General features: G+C 41.1%; 1 protein-coding gene across 1 annotated transcript in view; it reads left to right on the plus strand.

Annotated features, from left to right (window-relative positions):
• LOC127570428 (FH1/FH2 domain-containing protein 3-like) overlaps positions 1–19,438 on the plus strand; it is a 482,262-nt gene that overhangs the window by 317,610 nt on the left and 145,214 nt on the right. The window contains 1 exon segment of the mRNA XM_052016002.1: positions 16,412–16,523. Coding sequence (XP_051871962.1) covers positions 16,412–16,523 — 112 coding nt within the window.

Below are 19,438 nucleotides of genomic sequence, written 5' to 3' on the forward strand. Positions count from 1 at the left end.
CATTTAAGGGGGATATGGGAGGCAGTATTTTTACACAGAGAGTAGTAGGTGTTTAGAACATGCTGCCAGGGAACTGGTAGAAACAGATCTGACAAAAACATTTAGACAGACTCATGAACGCAGGGAAATAGAGGGATACGGACCATGGGCAAGCAGATGGAATTAGTTTAGACTGGCATCATGGTCAGTGCAGACATGGTGGGCCAAAGGGCCTGTTCCTATGCTGTACTGTTCTCGGTTCTATGTAATGCATTTTTCTGATGGCAAATACTGGCACAACATATACAGTAAATGGTAGGGAAATTGGGAGTATTGATGTACAGAGCGGCCTTGGGGTGCAAGTTCATTGTTCCCTGAAAATAGTGACAAGTTGGAGAGGGTAGTGAAGAAAGCATTTGGCATGCTTTCCTTCAAAGGCCGAGGCATTGAGAATAAGAGTTAGGCTGTCATGTTGCAGCTGTACAAAACATCAATTGGACTGCACTTGGACTATTGTATACAGTTCTGCTTGTCTCACTAGAAGAAGAATGTGGTAGCATTAGAAAGAGTGAAGAAGAGGTTCAGCAGTACATTACCTGGAATGGAGGACTTTCCTTGGAGAGATTGGATAGGCCGGGTGGGCTGAAGGGCCCCTTTCTGTGCTGTACAGCTCTATGACAATGACTCAATGTCACAATTTTGTTTCCAAGAGCACACAGGATACTGGGCTCTGGAAAAGATGGAAAGGCTTTAGAGAGATAAGCCAAGTACAAAGAGACCTAGGTATTTCTGTGCACGAATGGGTAAAAAAGTTAGCAGATGTGCAACAAGTGGTGAGGAAGTCAAATGACACATTTGGCCTTCATTGCAAGGGAAATAAGGAAGGTATATATACAATTGTGCAGGGTATTGATGAGACCACATGTGGAGAACTGTGCACAGTTTTGGTCTCCTTATTTAAGAAAGGATGTACAGGCATTGGAGGCAGTCCAAAAGGGATTCACTAGCATATTCCTGGGATGAGAGGGTTGTCCACTCACTAGCAGCTAAAGAAATTAAATCTGTGTTCTTTGGAGTTTGAAGGAATGAGGGGTGATCTGATTCAAATGTACAGTACTCTGAGAGGGCAATGATACAGTAGATGTTGAGATATTTCAAAAGGTGAATGAATCTCAAACAAGGAGACATAGTTACAAGAGTAGGGGTGATCATTTAAAGTTGAGGTGCTGAGGAACTTCTTTTCACAGAGAGCAGTTAATATCTGGAATTCTTTAGCCTGGAGGTTTGTGGAAGCTAGCTCATTAGAGGTATTTAAAAAGGATGTAAATACTTTTTGAAAGATCAGGGAATTGAGGGCTGTTGGGAATTGGCACAGAAGAGGAGGTGTGGCCCAGGGCAGATCAGCCATAGTCATATTGAATAGTGGGGCTTGCTTGAGGGGCTTGGTGACCTACTCCTGCTCCTGTGTTTTTTGTGTTCTGATGCTCTGTATAGAGAGAGCAGAAGAGATTTATGAGAACAATTCTATGGAAATGCAACTTCAGTTACGTGGATAGATTAGAGAAGCTAAGGTTGCCTCCTTGGAACAATGAAATTTGAGAGGCCATCCAGTAGATGATTATTTTTAAAAAAAAGCTAAAGTGCCTAGAAAAAGTATGGATAGACAGACTGTTTCCGCAAGGCCCCCAAATGAAGGTGACTTATAAAAGAGCAATAAGTGACATGAGGAAAATTTTGGCACAGCAGGTGGTTACTGCCTGGCATACATTGCCAGGAGGAGTTGTGCAGGCAGATTTAACTTTGGCATCAAAAAGGGGGAGCTGAAGAAATGCTTGAAAGAGGGGAAAAATGCAGGGTAATGGAGAGAGGTTGGGGAAAGTAGGATGAGTTGGTTTGCTCTTGCAGGGGACAATCAGGAGTTTGATAGTCTGAATGCTCTCTCGTAAATTTTCTGTGATCCCATGATGTGATCATTTCAAATAATATCAGGAAGTCTTGTGGGGGTGATGCTGGTGCTATGCAGAATAATGAAGTGATATGGTGTCCCCAACAATTGTTTGGAAATGTTTGTCACAGTTATTTAATTAGATGTTTGAAGACCAAGGAGGAAAAATCAAAATTGGAGTATCTTCCCTCTTCCCCCCCCCCCCCACCCCCGCCTCCCCACCAAAAAAAAAGAGATGCTAGAATACCTTGACACAGCTCCCAGAAGCATTTGGCAAGTCAAGTAACATCTGTAATGAGACTAAAGGAAGTAGCACTTCAGTTGTGAGCAAGAATAGATGACTTTTTTTCCCCTCAATCTTGACAGAGATGTTTGGAGAAGCCTGGAAATCAAACTCTCCCTATCTAGAAGATTTTTGTTTTTTTAGTCACTGAACTCTCCAACAATGCTTGCATTTTTTTATTCCTATTTGATTCATTCACTTAGCATATTATTTAATTGTTACGCAGGTTTTCTGTTCTGCTGTTACAGTAGAGACTTAGAATAAGATTGCTTCCATGCAAAGTATTTTCCCCTTCAGCTTGCTCTTTGAGCTTTATTTAGTAACCAGCTGGTGCTATGTGGCATACAAGAAAAATACATGGGTGTAGACATCAGGGCAGTAATCCAGTTATGAATGATATTCTTGGATTAAAAAAAAATTAACTAAGGAAATCATTCATTGGAAATTGTTTCCAGAAACCTTTTGTAGTGGTTCCTGTGGTGCCTTGGGGAGGGAGTAATGAGTAATGTTATACAGGGTTTTTAATGAGCTTCCAAACAGTAGTCTGGTTTGGCATGCTGTCCATAATGCCATATTAATTTTCCACCAAGAAGCACATGTTTGGCATCCAATTTGTTAAACTATGAACCAATGGAGAAGTATTTACGTTTAAGTTAGTTCACACACTGCCAGTATGTGACCGCCTGAACTCCTGCTGAGGGTGAGGAGTGTGCTGCTGTTACACACTTGTACTCTCAAGTACACATATCCTCATCCCATTGTACCAGTTCAGTGCAGAGATCTCTGAACACACATGTATGCCTAGAAAATTCAGCCCTGTAAGTAACACCAAATTGACCTGAATGTGTTTTGGAGGTAGAATACAAAATAATGACTCTAATAGAGATATAGTTCAGCATTACCATAAGTCATAGAGACATACAGCCTGGAAATAAGCCCCTCAGCCCACCAAGTCTGCACCAACCATCAAGCACCCATTTACTATCCATTTCCCATTATCATGCTTTCTTATCCTGTTCCTTTAAAGTGTCTTGCCAATGGTTAGTGCTCAAGCTCCTTATCACCTGCCCTGTCTCAATTTATCTCTATAGTCTTGTATCTTACACCTCCCTCCTCTAGCTTGAAAACTGTAAACCCTCCACTTTTCTTCCACCCCCCTTCACCACCCCATGCCCTCCCCCACCGTTGTGAGGAAGGGTCCCTGATCCAAAAAGCTGATGATTGATTTCTCTTTTCATAGGTACTGCCTGACTGGCTGAGTTCTTCCAACATTTGTTTTTTGTTTCCAATTCCAGCATTTGTTGTTTTATCTGTTTACCCCCACTTATACTTATTTGACATTAATCCTATTTTTGTTTTATTCTCCCCAAATTCTCATCAACTCTCCTACACACTAGGGGTAATTTACAGTGGCCAATTAAACTATCAACCCAGACGTCTTTGGAACATGGGAGGAGGTCAGAGCACCTGGAGGAAACCCATGCAGTCACAGAGAACGTGTAAACTCCACATAGATGATAACTGAGTTCAAGATTAAACCCGTCTCCCTGGCATTGTGTGGCAGTGGCCTTACTAGCTGTGCCACTGTGCCACCCAAGAGTGAACTTTGAAGCAATGGTTCTATATTTTTAGGAAGAGGTTAAGATGTTGCATTTTCTTCTAGTGGACTAAGAGTGCATCTAAGATTCATTGAAGAAATAATTGGAAAGATCATTCTGGTTCAATATGTGTCACTTTTGTTTCTCACATTGGAGCTACTGGCACAGCACAGCTTAAGGAAAGCAGAAAATTATTTTAGTTCATGCCATGAAACTTGTATGGCCTGAACTTTTTATGAGAAAAGGTTTTAGGCAAAACTTTTTATGAGAATTACAGCAATGGAGGAAAGATTGAGTAAAAAGGAGAAATGAAAAGGAAATAAGTGAAAGATATGTACAAGAATAGATTAGTAACATAAAAAGAGAAAAAGTTTATATAAGACTTGCAAGTAATAAAAGGTTAGGACCAATGAGAAACCAAAAGAAGATTTTCTTTTAGAAGCAGAGGGTGTGGCTAAGATAATAAATGAGTACTTTGCATCTGTCTTCAAAAGCAAACAAAACTGCCAGTGTTTCATTAAAGGAGGAGGTATTACAGAAATAGTATAGAATGTAAATGGATAAAGAGGAGATGCTTCAAAGATCGGATGAGATCAAGTTATTGAAGTAACCAGGTCCAGCTGGAATGCATTAGAGGTTGCTGAAGGAACTAAGGGTGAAGATCACAATGGCTGTAGCTGCAGTATTTCAATCCTCTTTTGACAAGGAAATATGCCAGATAACAGGAAAATTACAAGTACTGAAATTTCTTTCACTGAATAAAAGGATAGCTAAACATGGTACTCACAAGCACATCTGCTCAATATCTGTTATGAGGGTACTTTGGGATAATCCAGGGGAATTTGGAGAGAACTAATTTTAATGTAGTTTATTTTCTCAACAATTTTGTAAATGTTAAAGGCAAATCATATTGGAGTAACTTGATTTTTATTGCTGAAGAATAGGGAAGGTTACGATTAATGTGTATCTGGACTTCCAAAAATTGGTTAAGGGTCAAAGGACAGAAGTAGAGAATGTTTTCCATACTAAGGGGAAGTATATGTGAAAAATCATTGACTAGGCTTTGTAGTGCCTAATTCTGGGCGTCACACTTGAAGATGTTAAGGAGAGAGTGCCGACGAAGATTGTTTGAATGATTCCAGTGTGAGAGAAGCTGGGATTATACTTCTTGAAAGAAGAAAAATAAAGGCAAATTTTAATAGAATTCAAAGTTTGAAGAGCTTTGGCAGGGTTTGTGGGGAGATAGAGTTCCCAACTGGCAGTCAAGTAGATAATCTGGGAGGCAGATTCAAAGTAACTGGCAAAACTACAACAGTTGCAATGTTTTCTTTTAAATGTAGGAAGTTGTCAGTATAGATTTTGCTGGGTTTTGCCAGTAGTTCCAATGGGAAGTCCCAAAATTACAGCCTGAGCCTTTCCAGCCATCTCTTGACTGGGCTCCGTCAATTTGATTGATAATTTGAACGATGATTTATTAATTTATTTCATTTTAATGGTTTTTGATTTCATTTAATGTTTCTGTACTTGACACCTTTGATAGATGCTAAAACCAGTGTTTTCATGGAGGAGTGGTAGGGTGGAAAGGTATGGTGTCTTTGTCAGAGTTTTCCAGAGGAGCTTTATGAATGGAACGTTCTTTGCTTCATGCTTGTAATCTGTAGCAACATGCAAGGCATTTGCCACACCCAAGGTTTAGCTGCCTGATCCAGAGCAGTCTCAACCAGTGAAATCAACTACCCAGTACTGGTACATCAGGGACATGCCCATGGCAAGCTGTGACCCCCACTCAGCAACATATAGGGTGTTATGATCTGACTATTTGACAGTTCTGAAACCATATTCATTAACTTTCAAAAATAAATTAGACAGACAATTGCAGGGAAATGGGGAAAGAGCAGGGCCCGTGGATCAATTAGATGACACTTATAAATTTCTGGATTGTGCTGAAGGGCTTCTTCCACTATTGTAGATTCTTTCATGAGGTAAGAGACTTGAATATTGAGAGGGGGAGTTCATACATATCACTGCCCTAATGGGTCTGGATTGTTAATACAGTATTTGAATTCCAGTGTGTGATATTGCTGCAATATTGACACTTGTGAGTTAGTTTGGTGTTCCTCTCCTGCTTGGATGGTGAATAAGATATCCCTGATTCCTTGGATTTCTAAAAATCAATTGAACTAGCTTGCAAAAGCATCCAATGGCTGAGCATCCATAGCTCATTCCTGGAGAATTCCAAAGATTTGCAGTCCTGTCAGTGAAGAAATTAGAGTCCCAAAGGGTTGACCCAATGACTCCTAGCTTTAGACTCTAGTTAAGGCAAGCAGTACTAAGCAACTACCTTGCCAAGCTTGGCAAATTTTAATGAAATCACCTCTCATTTTCCTAAATTTTTGCAGCATTTAAATCACCCAAATAATGATCTGGTACTGTCAGCCAAAGTAACAATAATAGAGAAGCATTTGACAACTTTCCCAGAGAATTACTGGAACTCTATATTGAGGCAATATTTAGTCATTGTGGCAGTAAAGCTGCTTTGGAAGTGCAGAAGAAAAAGAAGCTGCTGCAGTGAGTGGTGCAGTTGGTTTAATGCAGGTGAATTGAATAGGGACAGGGGCTTGCAGAATGAAGAAAGGCCAGTGATCCTAGCAACTTGATAACACAGTGACCAAAGGGGAGTTTGTTTAATCATAGTTTACCATAGAGATTGATTGCAAAACCAGACCAAATAAGGGATGGGGAGAACCCCAGCAATGGAGAGCTTTGCAAACCATGGCCCTAAGACACATTCCTGCATGCCACCTCTCCATTCACTCATCCTGTATTCTCAAGTATTATTTGTATCCTGTAGTGAATACAGTCCAGACTGATGTACAGTCTTACTTATCAGATTCCAGCACTGGTAGCCTTTGTGTTCTGTCTTATCACCCTCTTAGCTGTCTCCACCTTCACCCTCCCCTCCCCCCACCTGACTTCATCCACCTTTTTTTAGCCTGCCTCCACCTATTATCCACCTGACTCCACCCCGCCTCTCCTCTAACTGGCAGTGTTGGCCTGTCAACCATCACCCCTAATGGCCCCTGTCTCACCACTCCCTCTCTGCTCTCAGTCCTGATTCAAGATTTCGACCTGAAACATCGACAATTCATCCCCCACCCGCCCCCCCCCCCCACCGCATATGCTGCTCGACCCACTGAGTTCCTCCAGCAGATCATTTGTTGCTCCAAATTCCAGCATCTGCTTTTTCTTGTGTCTCTGAAGTACAGTCAATTGGGGTGGAGTTTGGCTGTTTACTGGAAAAGTCCTCTGTGAATTCAGCTTAAATGGTCTCAATCCACCGCCCGTAATTTTACACAAGTCATCCAACACCAGTACCAATGGTTGTCTGTGGATGTATGGTCTAATCGTGCTGTTCTTGACCAGGGAGAGTTTGATGCTGTGCCTGCAGTGGAAGTAGTTTAAATTTCCATCACTGATGTGCCTCACCAGTGAATTCAAAGCATAATACTGTATTAGATTGGAATGGGTCAAATAATATGAAGAGTGGAACTTCAGGTTATATATGCATCCTGAGATAAATTGATATTATTTGTCTTAGAAGTGGTTTCCAAGCATGGCTGAGACTTCAATCATCAACTTGGTGAACACCCACTTTAATGCCAGAATTGGATTTTAAGGGTCTCTTGTAAAACATTTAAGTTTAAAAAAAATGAGTTTCTGCTGAAATTATGATTAATTGGATTTGGAAAATCTTTCATATTGTGCTGTAATCACCAGCTTCCTCTTGGTGGTCCCATGCTGTTCTAGTTTTATCATTTTCCCACAGGAGCCTGAATATCATTCATGCAGCACAGTGCTTTTAAAAAAAAAGTGCGGAAAGCTGTAACAACTAGTGCAGAACAGACACTACACAAAGGCTTGCAGCTTTGCTCAACACTGCTGTATTGTGTCTCTACATGAGGTTCTACAGCTTCCTTCCTTGGGTCCCTTAGCTCCTCAGTGCCAGACACCGTAACAGTGGGAATGGGTCGGTGGTGAAGTGTCTCTGCTTTAACACCAATGCCTTGTGATTCAGCTGGGACTTGGAGTTAATAACGCTCACTACACTATCCAATAAATCTACACATTTTACTGCTCTCCTCTGTAGTGAGGAAGAAATGTTGTGGGTGACCTGACATTTGGAGAAAAAAAACAAATGGAAAGTATGTCAAGAGTAAGGATTAAGTCTGTATGTTAATCACTGATAATCCATGCAATTGATGCAGTTTCAAATTAATGCATTCATTTGTGATGAAATAATTGCTTATCCTAACAAAATTGTGGATTAAAAAAATGTGAAGATTTGTATAAGATCTTCCATGGGTCTAATTCAGCAGGCCACATTTCTTCAAAGCCCCCACCTATCACGAGACTTGTACTCTTACCTGCTATTTTGTCACTGACCCCCTCACTACCACCACCTCCTACCTCAACTTTTCCTGGCTGCCACTTTTTCCCCTTTCCCCATTTGCTCAGCCACTACTCTGTCTTGGGCACTCGTGACCTGGGCACATAATGGGAGCAAAAATGAGGCTTCAAAGAAAATAAATTAATGCTTCCTGTAGGACAAATCTCAGCTCCCATGGTAACAGCAGCCCCTCTGCCCCCTGCTCACCTCTGGAACCCTTGCCTGATACTTTGCAACATTGCCATTGAACCATTCAACAATGCAATCAAACCAACAATTGACACATTTAATTTTTAGTTGCTTGATAACCCTAGTAAGAAACAATAAATGATTTTATCATTGATCATTTTAAACAAAGATTGTTTTTATTCTATCAATGTATTTTTTAAATTTTTATGTTAAATTGGTCTTCATCCCAACTTGTATGTAACTGAACTACATGTATGTGTCTCCTGAGCTGATCAAACTGAGTGTCTTTTTGAAGTTCATATTAAACTAGTCTCTTCTGTTAGAAAACAAAATGAGGAAATCTTTACTTTCCATCAGTGATTTAAGCCAACGTTCCAACGCGTGCCAGCTTCGAGAGTTCCAAGAAAAAAATACCTTTCTTCAAAGGGAATGGAACTTAGCATGAGCAGTCATTTGTGTTTTATGTTTGTAAGGGGTTGCATTGAAGTTTGACAGAACCAGCCTAACTACGGGAATGATGCTGGAATTGCCAATGTTCTGTGGATGGCACAGTGAAGACCAGTTCAGCAACTGGCATGATTTTGACCTTGGGTAGCAGCTATACACATTGAGAATTTTATACTGTCCTGACACATTGGCCAGGATTTTAGATGAGAGTGGATGGCAGGGTGATGTGTGTTGTGTTGCAAGGTCTAGAAAGTTGGAGGAATGGATTACTCTAATGTATCCCGCATTATTCCTTTAAATTTTTAGCTTGGTTCCCCCTATTGCTTTTTCTGTCTCTGTTAAAACCCGAGGTCAGTGAGTTCAAGATGTGTTTGACCATTGTTCTAGACTTTGTGCATTTTAATTTCTGGCACCATCCCAAGCTGCCCAATTTTGACAGTGAAAGTTCCAGACAGGAATCATAACAAATAACACGGAAACTTTAAGGACCATTTGATGACTTGCCCCTTATCTCGGTGGGTATAAAGGGACTGACGCTGATGCACATTTTGTGGAACCTCTGCTTTCAGATGAGGTTTAACAATAAATCATTTCTGTTCCAAGCAGCTTCCCAGCTCTAGCTATATTTCCGAGCATCAATAAACTTATAACTGAATTGCACAGAAATTAGATCTTGGCTGAGACTGGACATTCCATGTGGAATAAACCCAATTTTGTGTTTATTTGTCACTGGGAGAAAAATCCCCAGCATCATTTGCAGTGTTTTTATGCCTTCTTTTATATTCACAAAGGAGCTTGTGATATTAATCTGATATTAATAAAATCTCTGGTTTCACATTCCACATTATCATATGCATTAAATATTTCCCATTCTTAAATTCAAACCAGACAGAACCTGACCATGTTGGGGTAACTGCCCCAAATGTTTGCAAATCTATAGGCCAATTCAGCCAGACTTGTCTTGTTCCAAATTAACCCTAAGAAAACAAGACAGAAGAACAGTTCCCTTGCTTTGCTGGTTATGGCCAGCACTGGCTATCTTTTTAGAATGAAAGGGACGAGGTAGACATATTTTTTGCATTTGTTACACTGCCCAAGGCTCACGAGACAGAGTATGTCAAGTGCTATCCTGTTGGCTGTGTTTCTTCTGTCTTTTTAAGAGAAGGCTGTGTTAATTGAAGGAAGCAAATCCATTATTAGCCCTCGCTGCAATGTTCTAACTCACTGCTCAGTGAGATTTATTGTGATGGTTGTATTTCTGGATGACCTGCATGTGGGATAAATCGATGACAGTATATCCGTGTAATACATTTCATGCAGTAGTCTGCCGAGGGCTATCTCTTGTGTTGACCCAGGTGTTTCCAAGCAGTGAGGTGGGGGGTTGGTTGGGGGATGGGGAGAATTCGCACACAGCAGATTAGAAGATTCAGAACTAAAGCATGTCTTGTACATATATCATTGCTAGCTGCATGACACTGTGCTGGAGGGCTGCAGCCTTTTGGCCTGGATGTATGTTACACAAAATGTGTGTGATCGTTATCCGAGACTTGAAAGATTTTGCTCAGCCACTTGAACCCTGACACGCACAATTCACATCTTGACTCTTTTTATCCTTTATCTGTTGGTCTGTGCTTAACCAGTCCCAGAATGTTCATATTTACTGGCATATATCAGTGTCTGGGTGTACTGAGGCAATGTGGTATCCATTGTGGAACTGTGTTTAATTTCTTCTTGCACCTTAAGAACTACCAAAATGAATATTTTGCACAGTGCTAATGGCAGAGTGTCAATCAGCCGATGCAGAGGTTTTGTATCGGAGGCCTCATCTAAGAGTGATACGTGAAGCTGGATAACCTACTGATACTAGCTGCCTAAGTCTGACTAAGGAGGTCACATTCAGTTCTATCCTCATCCAAAGTTTCAGGTATCCCTTTTCTAATCTTAAAAAAAACAAAAGTGGGATATCAAGCTGGTAACCCACAGTTCCACGTTGTTGGCCATCCTACTAATGCAGCACCAATCTTCTAATGATCAAATGAAAGTGAATGTTACAAAATGTCATAGTCTGAGGCCGCAAGAAACTGCAGAGAGTTGTGGACACAGCTCAGCACATCACGAACAACAGCCTCCCCTCTGTGGACTCTGTCTACACTTCTCGCTGCCCCGGTAAAGCCACCCCAGACATTCTCTTTTCTTCCCCCCCTCCCATTGAGCAGAAGATGCAAAAGCCTGAAAGCACGTACCACCAGGCTCAAGGACAGCTTCTATCCGGCTGTTATAAAACTATTGAATGGTCTCCTAGTACAATAAGATGGACTCTTGACCTCACAATCTACCTCATTATGGTCTTGGACCTTATTGTCTGCCTGCACTGCACTTTCTCTGTAACTGTAACACTTTATTCTGCATTATGTTATTGTTTTCCCTTGTACTAAATGCACTGTTGTAATGAGATGATCTGTATGGATGGCGTACAAAACAATGTTTTTCATTGTACCTCGGTACATGTGACAATAATAAACCAGTTTACCAACTTAGTTACAGAGTACAAACAGGCCTTTCAGCCCATCAAGTCCATGCCAACCATCAGACACCCACTTGCACTCATCCTACTTTATTCTTCCCACATTCCCAACAGCTCCCACCACATACCACTGATGTTTGGGATGTGGGAGAAGACTGGAGCACACAGAGAAAACACACCATGGTATGGACAATGTCAGCACTGGATGTCAGGATTGAACATGGACTGTTGGAGCTGTGATGCAGCAGCTCTATTAGCTATGCAACTGTGCCATCCCAAATAACATATAGCCTTGAGACAATTAATCTTAAATCAACATAACACTTCCACAAAAACAGATACATGAAACTTCAATTGTTTAAATCTTTATAGGTCACCCATACATTATCGATGCTCTGATCAAACATCCCCCAGGCTATAGATGGAGAATAGTCACCACAGGATTTCTCCTTGCTCACTGGTAATCATGTTTGTTCTATTCAGTTGCATTGGTTTTCAAGAATAAAGCTCCCAAAATGACCACTGTGACTCTTGCATATGTTACTGAGGGTTTTAATGCTTGATTTAGCCAGCCACAAGGGATGCCTGAATATATCCCCAATTAAGATGAGAACAGGCATATATTAGGCACACTTGTGGCATGACTTGAGGGACTGTTCCCCCTTTGGAAAAGAGGGCAAAACAAGGTCCAATATTTGCTCCAAATTATCATCCAAATTTTCAATCTCATGCAGTAATGTTTTAATTTACAAAATGTACAAGCTTTATTCAATAAATTTGCAAATTATTGCACCAAACATTAGAGTTCTGTATGAGATTTTTGTTTTAAATTGGCCTGTGTATTTGTGAGCTATGCCTAAATGTAATATACATGTTAGGTACTGTCTGTCCAGGGGAGAATTCTATTGGTGTACTGTAGTAGTTCCTTGGGGTCTGAGCCTAATTCCCCCTCATCTCAATTTTGTTCAGGATAGCTCTGACAGTTCTTATGTCTGTTACTGTTCAGTATTAATGCGCAGATCAGTTCAAGCTTGCATTCAACAAGCCAAGTGAAACCAGCATTTTGTCTTAAATACCACTCCATTCCTACTGGAAGCAGTAATTACACTCAACGTATAAAGCTGGACTCCTTTTATTATTACTCTGAGAATTTAAAATAACAAAACCTTGAAGGTTAGTAAGCAAAGGTAAAGAAGGGAGGACAAAGCAACTAAGATACTGAACTATTGAACTCAGTTAGATATATTTATATTTTAGTTCCATGCATCATTTCAGTTGAGACCAACAAAATTCTGACTTCACTATAAGCAGAATCAGCATGAAAATATTAATGCTCCCTTTGAAAGCTACACTTGCACATTATAAACTTGAACTGGCCCACATTTATTCCTTTCACACTTTATAAACTGATTCTGGCCCCTATTCAGCCCATTCCAGACTTTATACATTCAGGCTGGCTCACATTCAGTCCACAGTGGATCCACGGGGAGGATGGGGAGACCAGAAAAGGTAGATCCAGGATGGGGCAAGGCAGACCAGTCACTGTGGATCCATTGAGATGGAAAGGTGGGATTCAGGGGAACAGGCAGTGTGGGGCCACAGGGTGGCGAGTGAGAGAGGGGCAGCCCAATCACTGTGGGAATCTGGGGGGTGGGAAGAGGGGATGAGGAACAAATTACTGTAGCCTAATAGTTGATGTACTTTAACCAAATCTGCAAATGATATAAACATAGGGAAGAAGGCAAGCTGTGAGGAGGATACAAACACCTTGCTGAGAGATATTGATAAGTTAAAGGAGTGGGCTAAATGTTGGCAAATGGAATATATTGTGGCAAGATATGAAGTAGTTCACTTTGGAAGGAAAAATGATAAAACAGATTAATTACTTAAATGGAAAAAGACTGCAGAAAGCTGCAGGACCAAATGATTTAGGTTTTATTCATAATGAAATGCAGAAAGCTCGCATTACAGGTGCTGCTGTTACTTGGAAAAGCTAATGGAACGCAGGCTTTTTATTCACAGGATTGGAATATAGAAGTAGGGAGGGAGATCCCAATTGTTGTTCAACTCTAATGATATGGGGTGGAGGTCTGTCCGTTGAACCATAGGGAGAAGAGGGAGGGAATGGAACGTAATAGCAGGGAAGTTATGGGGGGAGCTCATCTACCCCTTGACAAAAACATTGTACTGTTCTCCAGACCTAGGGCGCTGATAGTTTATAAAGCCATGCTCTGAATCGGTTTCCTTTTGAATTTCCTCTGTTTATAAGCTCACGATTGCTCATTTTTAGTTTGATTTGTTTAACTACACTACCTCAAACATGGTGACCTGACAAGAAAGGGACATTCCCACCTTTTCGCTCAAGCACTTCCTGATGCTGGGCTCAGAGATGCACATTGAAATAAAGACACACAGATATAAATAAAATTCCTGTGTTGTTCAATTTTTGCTTCAGACTTTGTTGTCTTGTTCTTTTGGTCCTTGGTTCGGGCGGCACAGGCGGTGATCAGTTATTTTATCCCTCCCCTCTGTAACATCAATCTTGATAAAGCAACTCATTTTGTTGACCTCCTCATTCTCATCCCTTCACAATCTTAATTCGCCCTGCATGAGCAAGCACATCTACAATGCACTTGTACCAAAATGTATAGGTCATTAAAATAATATGCGAGGATCAGGATATTGCAATTGAGAAGGATCTAAGTATTGCACACGCATTATTCAGTGAGTGTATGTTGTTCAGACACAATCCTGTAAGTGATTGCCATCTGCTGTTGCAAGCCACTCATCACAGGCAATGAGCTGAAGATCTTGTAATGTTAAAATAATCCCAGTCACTGATTTCAGGATCCATATTTTCAGGTAACTTGGGCACGTTTTGCATCATGTGCAACATAAAGAGAAGCATGCTTGTAGCCTTTTGTGGCTTCCTTTATCCCCTCTCTGCATGTGCATTAGAACACAAATACACAGCAGTCAGATTTACTAGGCCTGTGTCAACTCGACCCATTTAACATTCAATGGAGGATATCCCCAAGGAAACCTGGCAATAAGAATGTGTGCAACTCCAGTTACTTTACTAGCTTTGATTACTTGAGAAATACAGACACAGTTGCACCTCCTAGTCATGGTTCTCCTCTTGATGAGATCAGTGGGATAAAGGAATGTTTGTTTTTCCTGCAAGTGCCATTCTTTGTTAAAAGCTCCTGTCAGCAAGTGATTTCTGATGAATGGGGAGCAAATTTTCCAAGCCCGTTAACGTGTGCACTGGGTTTGTAATTGTTGAACAATTCTCCAGTCAAGGTATGCAATTTGGATTCTTGCTTGAACCATTATTTATACTTTGAGTAAATATAGTGTTTCCCTGACCTTTATCAACCTGTGCAGTGAACAGTGGTAAAGATGTGGAGCTTGATGAAAATGGAATGGAGGTCAACAAAGAAATCATTTTGAGATGAAAGTTGTGTGTTTATCAACAAGATCCAACCTTGCATCTAACTAATGACCATTTTGGAAACACTGGCAGCAGGGAGTGTGACAATCCTTGACAAAATATCTTGGCAGTGGGAGCTAAGGAGCCAGCCCCTTCCAGAGTTGTAAGAGGATTTTTATTAGGTGCACTGCTATAATTTGTTGATGGAACTTCACTGAGAACCTGATATCCAGTGATGATCTGAAATCAAAACCAATTCCACGACTTCTTTCCTTGCGGTTGTTCTGTTGGAAATTAGGAAGAAGTTATTATTTCCTTTTTTTTAAAAGAGAAAGAAAATATATCTGGATATTAAGTAATTCACAAATGGAAACCCTGCCTAACTCTTTAAAGAGGCATGCTGCTTATGAAAACACAGAGCAAATGGTGTGATGTGGTTTGGTTGTTGCTTCCAAAAGCAAAATGCAGCTGTTGTTAAATATGAATGTCAAACTGACACCATCATTTCTGAGGAGACTAATAATGTGTATCTGTAATCTCAGGTGATGTCTGGACCTAGAAGTCTAATTCAGTGTGCATTTGGAATTGACAGGGAGCAGCAGTACAGCTGATAATCCACCATACTCGCTTCTTTGGTGGTACTGGGTTAGCAAATTTTCAGGCAAATGAGTTATTCCCTATTAATATCCCAATACATTTGAAATTCCCTTTTTATTTAATAAGTTACACAGTCTCATAAATTTCCCAGTGAACCAGGTATGCTTAAAGGGAGTGCTGAAAATGGGACTCTGGTCAATTGAAAGGGATTGCAGGATCTGGGGACCCAGAGATTTAGAAGAGGAGTGTGAAATTATGAGTCCCATTGAGTCAGAAGGGGAGAGCAGGAACTGGGATACTAGTGATTCGGAAGGGGAGAGCAGGAACCAGGGTCCCAGTGATTCCAAAGAGGAGTGCAGAAGTTGGAGTACCAATGAGACAGAAAGGAGCACTAAATATTTCTGGTGAGCCAGATGCCAAACTATTGGGATTTCCAAATGGTTGGATCGCAAATTATTGGAGTTTTAATGTAGGTTGTAGTTCTCCTTGTGGTCATAGAATAGATTTTGAATTCAGCTGATAAGGAACGTCTCACTCTCAGCTGGAAATAGAGCACACTCATTATAAGGCCTCTCCTCTGGATATCATTCCCTATTCATCTAACTCGAGTTAAGTCAACAGCAACATCAATGCTGGCCCATCTGCCCTGTTGGTAATGAAAGACTCTCAATAGCTTTAACATCTACGGGAGAGAACACTGCCACTGAAGGAGAAAAGGGAAAGGATACTGGCACCTGCTTACTTTTTGGATGTGAAATTGTACTTCTTGAGCTTTAGAATAAAATCATCCCTTTTACTGCCTGGACCTTGCTTCCTGTACAATGCCACTTATTCGATGTTGAGAATTTCTCGTGGGAAACCAATCTCTCCTTGAATGAAGCTGGTTTCCCAAGACGTTTCTTGTACAAGTTGTCAATATTTCTCCTGTCAAGTTGGATTGACGTATCGTGCTGTTTGTTTGTTGTGCAGTTCCGCCTGGTGGTGAAGACGGCCCTGAAGTTGCTGCTGGTGTTTGTGGAGTACACAGAGTCAAATGCACCACTGTTCATCCAAGCAGTCACCACAGTGGACCACAAGAGAGGTAAGTCTTATTATGCTCCAGGCTTCCCTCCCTGCTCCAAAACCATAGGAAGTATTTACAGGAGTGTTCCATTCTTTGTCGTATATCTTCAGTAGATCACCTTCAGAGCCTATACAAGAGCCAAAGGGTGGAAATCTCTTTACTCAGCAAACAGAATCTATTTAAGCATTGCACTATAGAAAATGGTCTACAAGCTCCCCTAAGATATTCTACAAAAAACAGAACTCATTACTGAACTTAGTCATTTCAACAGCGCAATCTTCTGGCAAGGTTGTTAGAATCATAGAGCTGTACAGCACAAAAAGAGGCCCTTCAGCCCAACTTGTCTGTGCTGACCAAGATGCCTAACTGAGCTAGTCCCATTTACCCCAGTTCAGCCCCTATCCCTCTAAACCTTTCCTATCCATGTAACTGTCCAAATGCCTTTTAAGTGTCATATTTGTACCTGCCTCTACTATTTTCACTGGCAGCTCGTTCCATATACTCACCACCCTTTGTGTGGAAAAAGTTATTCCTCGGGTCCTTTTTTAATCTTTCTTCTCTCACTTTAATCCTATGCCCTCTAGTTTTGGATGCCCTTACCATGGGGAAAAGACTGTGGCTATTCACCTTATCTATGCCCCTCATGATTTGATAAACCTTTCATAAGGTCACCCCTCAGCCTCCTATGCTCTAGGGAAAAAAGTCCTAGCCTATCCTGCCTCTCCTTATAACCCAAACTCTCCAGTCCTGGTAACAGGCCCATAAACCTTTTTTGCACCCTCTCCAGTTTAATGACATCCCCCCTATAGCACGGTGACCAGAACTATATGCATTACTCCAAATGTGGCCTTACCAACATCTTGTAACGTGACGTCCCGACTTCTGTACACAGTATTCTGATCAATGAAGGCAAGCATGCCAAACGCTTTCTTCATCATCCTTTCTACCTGTGTCACCACTTTCTAAATTAAATTTTTTTTTAAATTTTATTTACAGTGTGGTAACAGGCCCTTCCGGCCCAACAAGTCTGCGCCGCCCATTTTTTAAACCCAATTAACCTACCCGTACATCCTTGCAATGTGGGAGGAAACCAGAGCACCCGGAAGAAACCCACACAGACACGGAAGAACGTACAAACTCCTTACAGACAGCGACGGGAATCAAAACCCAATCGCTGGCGCTGTAATAGCATCGCACTAACTGCTACGCTACCGTGCCTTTCAAGGAACTATGTACAGTACCTGCACCCCTAGGTCTCTCTGATTATTGGTAGAATTAAACAATCATCTTCGCCCAGGCAAGAGTATGATAGAGCTATATGCAGCTGCCTATGTCAAAAAGCAGATGGATGTCTTATTTAAAACAGTTGCATTATGTGCAAGGTAGCAGCAGCATATAAACAAAGATGGCAGCAAAGGTTGACAAACTTATTCACAGGCTAGACTATTCCTTTCAAATAGCATTTTTTTTAAACAAGTTACTAGATCTCCTTTTGGAAATGGGAAGGGAATTGTTCACTTCCCCAGACAATCTGATCCTATATCCTAAGTGCCCAGCAGTCAGGATCCGTCTTCACTCAGTATCATCTGCTCCAGGGAAGAATCTGCCAGAGCACAGGTCATACATGGATACACCATTCAAGTTTCACTGTTTTTCCCAATTAAGTCTCCCTGGGGTTTGTTGTTTGATATGAATGAAGGGAGAGGTAGCTCACATTAAAAAATAATTCCTCTGTGTTAGTGTCAGTTTTGCTTTGAGCTACATGCACTGAAGGTTCTTGCTGTCAGCCATGCAGCTGAAGTGGCATTAGAATCCCTAAGCACAGGGTCATCAAAACTCTGCTCTGTGTCCTGATTCACACCTTCCCATTCACCAATCACCTCCAAGCTTGCTGCCCTGCACTATCTTTTTATGTTTCCCTTTTTCATGATCTGGCATTGCTGTCAACAGTGAGCTCTGAGTTATTGGAGGGATTTGGATATCCTAGTGCATGATTCACAAAAGGTCAGTATGCAGAGGTAGTAGGTAATTAGGAAAGCTAATGGAATGTATAGTTTTTGGAGCTAAGGAGAATGAATACACAAGTGGCAAAGTTGTGCTTCAGTTATACGGTATAGAGCATTGGTGAGACCACATCTGGAGTTCTGTGCACAGTATTGGTCCTATGTAAGGAAGGATGTTAATGCTTTAGAAGCAATTTAGAGATTTACTAGACTAATATCTGAAGTGGGTAGGTTGTCCTCTGCAGAAATGTCAGGCTGAGCTTGTGCTGGAATTTATAAGAGTGAGAATTGATTGAAGTACATTTAAGACCCTGAAGGGGCCTTGATAGAGTGGATATGAAGAGGATACTTCCTCTTGTGGCAGAATCTAGAACTTGGGTGTCACCTATTTAAGACAAAGATGAGATTTTTTTTCTTCTCTGAAAGTCTTTCTCTAGTCAAGTCTTTGAAAGTTTCTTCCTCAAAGGGTAGATAGATACTAGAAAAGCAAGGGGGTGGCATATTGTTGCAAGTTGATGGAAATGCAAAGTTAAGGTTACAGTCAGATTAGCTACAATATTGTTAAATGGCTAAGTAAGCCTGAGAAACCAAGTGCCCTATTCCCAGTCCAAGTCCGTATGTTTGTACAGTATGTAACATTTATTAACTATCCCAATTTCCCTGTGAGAAAGTGGTGCCAAGCTGCCAGCTTGAACTGTTGTAGTTCCCGAGGTGAAGTAACATGCGCAGTTCTGTCAGGAAGGGAGTTAGACCCAGTGATGAAGAAACAGTGATATATTTCCAGACCAGGGTGTTGTATTACTTAGAGAGAAATGTGTGTAAGGTGGTGTTCCAACACATCTGAAGTTCTTGTCTTCTTCGACAGTAGAGGTTGCATGTTTAGGAGGTATAGTTGGAGTAGCTACATAGTTGGGAAATAACTGCATTGCA

This window comes from Pristis pectinata, chromosome 5, assembly GCF_009764475.1.
Source record: "Pristis pectinata isolate sPriPec2 chromosome 5, sPriPec2.1.pri, whole genome shotgun sequence".
In the NCBI taxonomy this organism is placed as follows: domain Eukaryota; kingdom Metazoa; phylum Chordata; class Chondrichthyes; order Rhinopristiformes; family Pristidae; genus Pristis; species Pristis pectinata.